This window comes from Balaenoptera ricei, chromosome 8 (genome assembly GCF_028023285.1).
Source record: "Balaenoptera ricei isolate mBalRic1 chromosome 8, mBalRic1.hap2, whole genome shotgun sequence".
Lineage (NCBI taxonomy): Eukaryota > Metazoa > Chordata > Mammalia > Artiodactyla > Balaenopteridae > Balaenoptera > Balaenoptera ricei.
The window spans coordinates 109,657,319-109,664,724 of NC_082646.1; the positions used below are offsets into that span (position 1 = coordinate 109,657,319).

General features: G+C 56.8%; 1 protein-coding gene across 1 annotated transcript; it reads left to right on the top strand.

Moving 5' to 3' along the window:
• Positions 1–643: 643 nt before the first annotated feature.
• GAL (galanin and GMAP prepropeptide) lies at positions 644–7,006 on the top strand. Its single transcript, XM_059929846.1, has 6 exons — positions 644–797; positions 1,064–1,144; positions 2,006–2,060; positions 5,146–5,232; positions 5,523–5,600; positions 6,774–7,006. The coding sequence occupies exons 2-6, from the start codon at positions 1,064–1,066 to the stop codon at positions 6,842–6,844; spliced, it is 372 nt and encodes a 123-aa protein (XP_059785829.1). The 5' UTR covers positions 644–797; the 3' UTR covers positions 6,845–7,006.
• Positions 7,007–7,406: the final 400 nt, after the last annotated feature.

The window sequence follows — 7,406 nt, forward strand, 5'->3', positions numbered from 1 at the left end:
CCCCTTCTGGCCCAACAGAGCCTGAGGGACGTAAGGAGGGCCCACAGCTCCGAGGCGGGAGAGCCAGTCAGCCCCCAGGGACTGACAGCCTAGGTGCCCCCTAGCTGAGTTGCCCCCTTTTAGAAAATCAGGACGGGGTCTGGGCCCCCGGGGACCCCCGGGCATCCACCTGGAGGCAGGGAAGCTGGGCGAGCTGTGGCCTCCCGTCCTGCCCCCATGGATGGCTCTGAGGCTGAACCCGCCATCCAGCCGCTGCAAAAGCATGCGAGGGGGGTGGCCCGCGCGGCGCCCCCTGCCCCGGGGGCCCAGGACCCCGCGACCCGCCCAGCTCGGATTGAGGGTCTCTGGCTGCGGAGGGCCCGCTGGCGGCACGGGACGCGGTGCCGGGGTGCGGGGCTCGCTGCCCCGGGTCCGCTAACAGCCGGGTCGGGGGGCTCTCGCGCGGGGTGCGGGGGGCTCTCCGCCGTCCCCGCCCTCCCGCAGGCGCTCCGAGTGCCCCTTGGGAACCGAGTTCCGGTCCCTCCCGCCCACTCGGGCCGGCGAGGGCGCGGGAGGCGGGAACCGAGCCCGTGACGCGGCCGAGCGGCCCCGGACGCGCCGCATAAATAGCGGTGGCAGCGGCTCTGCGCCCGGTCGCCGTGAGCTTCCCGCCTCCGTGTCCCCGAGGCCGCGCCATGCGGTGAGAGCCCCCTGCCCTACCCTACTCCACCCGACTCGACGGACGCGCGGCCCCGCCGACATCCCCGGACTCGCTGACGCCCCAGGACCTGCAGATCCCTCGGGCCCCGCCGCTCAAGGTACGGCGCCCCCGGGGACCCCGGCGGGAGGCGGACCCCCTTTCTCCGCCGTCCCCTCTCCGGAGCTCCCGCCTGCGGGTGGACCTTCCCTGGGGCCGGCGCGGCGCCCCTGCCCCTTGCCCGGGCTCTCGGTCCTCCGCACCTCGGCTCCTGGCCGCCCTTCCCGCACCCGCAGGGGCGGGGGTCCGAGCCTCCGCCCGACGTGAGCCCTGGGGACCGAGACCGGCCTCCCCGCGCCGTCCCCCACCGCCCACCTTCCCTTGCAGATGCCCAGAGGCTGCGCCCTCCTGCTCGCCTCGCTGCTCCTCGCCGCGGCCCTTTCAGCCACCCTGGGGCTCGGGTCGCCGGTAAGTGCAGGCTGGGGAGCAAACGCTCCCCAAGCGGGTCCCCTTCTCTGCAAAGGGGGGCAACCGCATCAGAACCAGACTTGGGGGAGGGTGGATGCCTTGTGCCATCAATTTTGCCTGCGGGCGGGCGGGGGTGGGGGGGTCCCTGCCGCGGGGAGCTGCGCAGGGAGGGGCCCGGGTCCTGCGAGCAGACCAGCGGGGGCTGGGCGAGGGCGGCGGTTTCCGCCCAGAGGCTCCCTCGGATCCTCCCTGCACCTCGCCTCTCCCAGTGTGTAAACAGCCCCTGGCTATCGACCACTAAACATGGGCACTGCTGTACTTGAGGTTAGCGCCTCGGACGAGAGAGAAGCAAATCTCATTCCATTCAGCTCAGTAGAGCGTCAGTACACCGTGTGCGAGCCGGTGTCATCAACAGGTGTTCTCAGCATCGCTTAAAAGCGCGTGGGTGCACTATGAGTCTGTGGTCTGCGGCGCTAAAGGAAGTATTTGATGAAGCAAGTAGTCCTATTTTCATGTCACATAGAGCTTATCTGCAAATCTGGAATTTCTTGCAGCTTCCAAAAGTACATGCATTATTCTAAGTCCTGTATCATGCCTGGAAGGTCTGAGTGAATTTCACTTAATGTCTTTCTAGTTTCATTTAAAGCTCTTGCTTTAACAGTTTGCGTCTCTTGGCTTAGTATATGAAAGAGTAACTAAAGTGTGTTTGTAATTTAAGTTCTGTGATTATTTGAAGTAAATAACTTCACAGGCTGCCATGGTGGGTTATACAAGCAGAAGCGGCCTTTGGGGCTTCTCTGAGCCAGCGCAGCCGGTACCAGGCAGGATTCTTGCCATCTGACCCCCTTTCTCCCATTTAAGGTGAAGGAAAAGAGAGGCTGGACCCTGAACAGTGCTGGCTACCTTCTTGGACCACGTAAGTGATGCAGGTGCACGGCCTCTCGACACCGAACCGGCTTTTCTAGTGCTGGCTGTAGCGCTTGTGCACGTCCTGCTGCTTCTGAAATATGGGGGTAGCCAGTCATCATTCTGATACCTTGATATTCCAGTTTGAGTCTGATAAAGGGAAACAGGGGAGTCTTCCATGAGACTTTGAGACAGGATGGTTTCTCTGTAGGTTTAACTGATTCCCTGAAAGGCAGCCCCCCCCACCCATGTCCCAATTCTCAGCCTCCTCCCCATTTGCCCCGCCCCCAGCCTTGGGGCACCTTGCTCTTTCTTGAACCCTGACCCGTCCTGCAGCCTGCAGCTTGGCAAACCCTTAGGGCCCTCTCCTGCCTTCTCTGCACCCTTCCCCCTTTTCACCCCCGTTCCTCAGCCTGGCCAGTCTCGACTGCTTGGCACATTGGCCCAGGCCTGATACCTCCGGAAACCTCTCCTTCCTCTGGCTCTCCTGCCCTGCACCCCATGGGATTCCTAGCCTCATACTTTGATCAGGCTTTCCCAGGTGACCGTCTTGGAAGGCAGACATCCCTTGGGGCTCTGTTCTGGGCCCTCTCTTGGGTCCCTCTGTATCTCCCTAAACGTTCCCATCCACTCCTTGGCTTCACAGAGCACCCCCAGGTCAACTGACCCCAACCTTATCTCCGTCTTCCGTGAGCCTAAGCCTGGGATAGGAATTCACAGGTGACCTAGAGAAGCCAAAATATGCTCGCCCCAAAACTAAATGCAGAAGGTCCTCTTCCTGCTCCAGATCTGTCCCTGGAGCCGTCCTGCAGGGTGACTGTTACTTGGTGTCTTGTCCTTGATGTGACATCGTCTGGACTCAGTGGGAGTAATTTGATTACATTCATGATGCAGAGAATCCAGTGAGCCTAGGGTAGCTGGGGCCTTCAGAGACCCCCTGTTCGACTGCTGCATTTACAGGGAAGCACACCGAGCCCGGGGCTCAGTGACCAGCTCCCTGCCGTGGAATTCCTAAGTGGGCGCAGGAGGCGGCAGGCAATGGGGGAGTGGGTGTGTGCAGACAGGCCACGCCTCCAGCGCTAAAGGGGACAGCTCTGGGGACAGCTCTGGGCACTGCAGGCTATGGCCACTGCGGCCTCCCCTCGCCCCCCCCAGCCCCCACTTCCTGCTCTCTTCACGTCCTCTGTCTGCAGTGGCACCTTCAGATTTTAATTGTCCTAAAGGAGGGGGCGAGGGGAGACCTTTCACTTCCCATCCAACCTCCTACCTACTCGTAGCTTTCAAATTTGCAGGCATGGTTGATTTGGGGACAGCCATCAACCTTAAAAATAAATCCTCCTCTATTTATTTCCTGCTTTCCTGCCGGAAAGGAGGCAAACAACTCATATATAGCTCATATCCCAATCCTTCCAGAGTCGTCGGGAAGAATGGTCCCCATTTAAACTACCCCGGGGAGCTACTTTTAGTTCTTAATCCCCAAGTTTAAGTACAGACTCTTCTCCCACTGCAGATGGTTGTTTATCTGATCACCTGGAGGGTGCCTGAGAGCCGGGCTTTGAGAAACACAGGCACAGAAATGACAAAAACTAAACAGGGCCACAGGCAGGACCTGCTGGGCATCTTTAGTCTCAGATGAAACGCAGCAGCCGGTCCCCACGTGGTCTTGTCACCTTGCCTGCAGGAGGGAAAGACTGATTTAAAGGGCGCGAGTTTTCCTGAACCCTTTGCAGCCCTGAGTTCTTCCCCTCAGAAAGCACCTCGTCTCTGTGTGCTACTGGCCCGAAAGAAAGAAGGAGCTCTTCAACAGAAATACTTGTCCGTGTGACTCTGGCATACTGAAAATGTATTTATCAAGAAGATTTAGGGAACTCCCTGGCGGTGCAGTGGTTAGGACTCAGTGCTTTCACTGCTGGGGCCCGGGTTCGATCCCTGGTCGGGGAACTAAGATCCCACAAGCTTTGTGGCATGGCCAAAAAATCCTGTTAGAAAACAAACCGTTTTTCACTATCAAGTTGGATCACCAGAAGCTGTCCGTCTAGACTAGCTGTTTGTCAGAATTCTTTGCAACTTCACACTGTGCTCCTGACTTCTGTCGTCAGGTCAGCATAGAAAATGGCAACATAAAAATGCTGAGGACAGTTTGAGCCTGACTGCACCCAGTGGCCTTTGGAAGCGCCGGGTTACTTATCATTCCTCCACATTTAATGCCAAGACCTCTGTCTCTGGAAAAATGAATTCGCTTTCTTTTGTCTGGGCTTGGAGATGGTACAGTCCACCAGGCCAGGTAGCCAGAGACCGAGAGCCAGACCTTCTCCTTTAGCCCGGAGAGGGCCCCGATCAGGCCCTTCTCTTCATTCCAGGGCACTTGGTGGAGAGCCCTCATTCTTTCTTTCCAATACTTTTGTTTTTGTTTTTGTTTTTTTGCCCGTGCCGCTCAGCACGTGGGATCTTAATTTCCCGACCAGGGATCGAACCTGGGCCCCTGCAGTGCAAGTGTGGAGTCCTAACCCCTGGACCGCCAGGGAACTGCAATTACCATTCCCCCATGTCACTCCACCCAGAGTGTGCGCCCGTGTGCGCACACACACACACACACACACACACACTCAACCTCCCTCCTTCCCTCCCCCCCCATCCTGCTCCTTCTCTCTGTCTCTGTCTGTATCTCTCTCCCCGGCTTCTGTCCATCTCTCACACAGCAGCCAGTGATCTTTGAGAAATAAAATTCTGATTACATCAGAACTGCAAATCCTGTGGTTCCCCCCCGACCCCATTTTCAGGGACGCAGGCAGGACTCTGCGTCTCACCAGGTCTGCGCCCCTGGGGCCGGTGCCCTCTGCTGGCCACGTGCTGCCCCCTCTTGACTGGAGGCTCCCCTCTTGTTCCGTGGGGCCCCAGCACCTGGAAAAGAGCTGTACCCTCGCCCTGGCATGAGTTCCTCCCTCAGGTTCCACGGAGAACAACTCCCTCTTCCATGGTTTCCCTACCTTGGCTTTGTTTTTACAGTCCGTTGTGTTACATGTTGGCTATAAGCAGCCATGTGTCCTTTCATTATAGTGACAACACTCAGGTGCTTTCCTCTGATTTGCAAACAGATGCCATTGACAACCACAGATCATTTCACGACAAGCATGGCTTCACTGGCAAGCGGGAACTCGAGCCTGAAGACGAAGCCAGGCCAGGTGAGAGGACTTTAATCTCAGGGCCCACAGGGCAGTGGGGGGTATGGGGCTCCTGCCACCGCTGACCCACAGCCGGGGCCTGAGCTTGGCCCGGCCCCATCTGTCAGCCGCCAGAAATAGGAGCAGCAAACCTGAGAGTAAGCTCCAGGGGCGGCCACAAGGGGCTCAGGGCCTCCACTGCGCTGAGCCAGGCTCTGAGAGGGAGGGAGGGACATGCCGGTGATGCCCCCAGGTGCCCAGGTCTAAGACAGGCACCAAGGTCATCAACGCTGATCCCTTCTGGTTTCTAGGAAGCGTTGACAGGCAGCTGTTGGAGAACAATGTCGTGCGCACGATAATCGAGTTTCTGACTTTCTTGCAGCTCAGAGGTATGTGAAATATTACCAACATAAAATCCCACCTCTTAGAAGCCTGCGCACATAAAAAAACCTGTCAAGAAAGGCTTCCACAGCCTTCTCCTGGGAAGGAACCGCGCTCCCCCTACACACCGACAGTCACGCTGGTGGGTGGGGTTACAGGCGGAGGCATGGGAACCAGCTGCAAAGGGGCCTGGTTCATTCGCTCTGCTGGACCCACATTTCTTGACATGGTAACAGCGGCTGTACCTTCCGGGGCCTAGTTAGTACACACAGTCAGGCTCTCCGTAGACCCCCTTAAACCGTATCTTGGGAGCGCAGCGAGAGAACGGAGCCCGCGGCCTGGATCGCCCTTTCACCCTGCGCAGCCTCCAGCGGGGCTGGCTGCATTTGACCCCGACAGCTCTCCATCCCGGGATCTAGTACAGCCGACGGGGCCTTTCTGTGAAGCATTCAGCCCCAGCACTTCCGTGCCTCAGGGCTGTCATTCATGCCACTGTGAGGGTCAAAACTGCCCCTGTGGAAGGGGCCCAGAGTTCACCCCAGGGAGGTGGCCTGGGGACACAGTGGGACATGGGCCACTTTGATGCTCCAAGGGAGACCTTGGGTGGTCAGGTTCTGCACATCACAGTTTTGTTGTCGAGTTGGAAGAGCGAAGACTATTCTTGGGTTCTGTTTTGATCCATTTGCTCTCAGGCTCCACTGCCTTAGTTGAGGGATTTCAGGTGGGCGTGGGGAGGGGGAAAGGAGTGGGGGGCGGAGACTTAAGGCCTGTGGCTTTTCCTTAGAACCATCCATGGGCAGGGGGCTGTGGGAGAAGAACTTAGAAACCTCAGAACCAAGCAACCGATCCCCTCTGTTTGAGCCCAGGGCAGCCTTTGGGGAAATCTCTGCTGGAGAAAATCTGCTGGTGACTTTTCCAGTGAGGGGCAGATGGACTCTTCCGGGTTTTTTGTTTGTTTGTTTTGTTTTGGATGTTGTAACATGGAACTTCTTTCATTAGGAGACATCGATTTTTATTGCCCAAACAGGAATTACACTTTTTTAAAGTCTGACCGTTTCAAATGCATACTAAGTACGAGAGTTCAATGTGACATGTGCCTGATTCTGGGTTTGCTGCCATGAGCATCTCTGCAGAGGACGAGCACTTGAGCTTTGCCCTCAGTGTGGCCCTCCCCTCTGCAGACGCCGGGGCCCTGGAGCGCCGGCCCGGTCTCCCCGCAGCAGTGTCCTCAGGAGACGTGGAGCAGTCCTAGGAGGCTCCCGGGGCGGGTTCGGCTCTTCGTTGTCATTCGAAGTCAAGCTCGAAGACAATGATAATCATACGGCAACGAATGCAGAGCCAACCACCCCTGTCCTCTCCGCCCTGATGCTGTGTCCTTATCATTTAAGATTTTTTCCCTTTGGTCATAATTTTGAGTGGCAAATAAAAAAGCAGCAACAGCTTGTGATTATCGTTTTCTTCCACACGTCTGTCTTGTTGCAGCTGCCACCAGTGTGTCTTTAAAAGATGATGCTTGATTATAATCACACGTAATAGAGAAAAGTTTTACACCCACATTCTACCATCCAGAGCGTCTCTGAGACACTTTCTCTTGTCACTCACGTCCAGGGAACATAAAGTTATCTTACGCTGAGTCAAACGTAATTATGAAGGTAAGTCTGTTTCTGAGACAAACAAAACCACAAAACAGACAGAACCCCTGGCCTCATGGAGCTGATATTTTAGGGAGATGGGAACCAAAAAGCCTAAAGAAACCCTAAACATGATAGATGAGAGAACTGTCTGGTGCTTGTGAAGGTGAAAAGTGACAACGA

Excerpts from the sequence above, each read along its gene's own strand:
- GAL (XM_059929846.1), top strand. The coding sequence starts at position 1,064 with ATGCCCAGAGGCTGCGCCCTCCTGCTCGCCTCGCTGCTCCTCGCCGCG. Across the intron at positions 1,145-2,005 it reads CCCTGGGGCTCGGGTCGCCG|GTGAAGGAAAAGAGAGGCTG; the intron begins GTAAGTGCAGGC and ends CTCCCATTTAAG. Across the intron at positions 5,601-6,773 it reads GACTTTCTTGCAGCTCAGAG|ACGCCGGGGCCCTGGAGCGC; the intron begins GTATGTGAAATA and ends TCCCCTCTGCAG.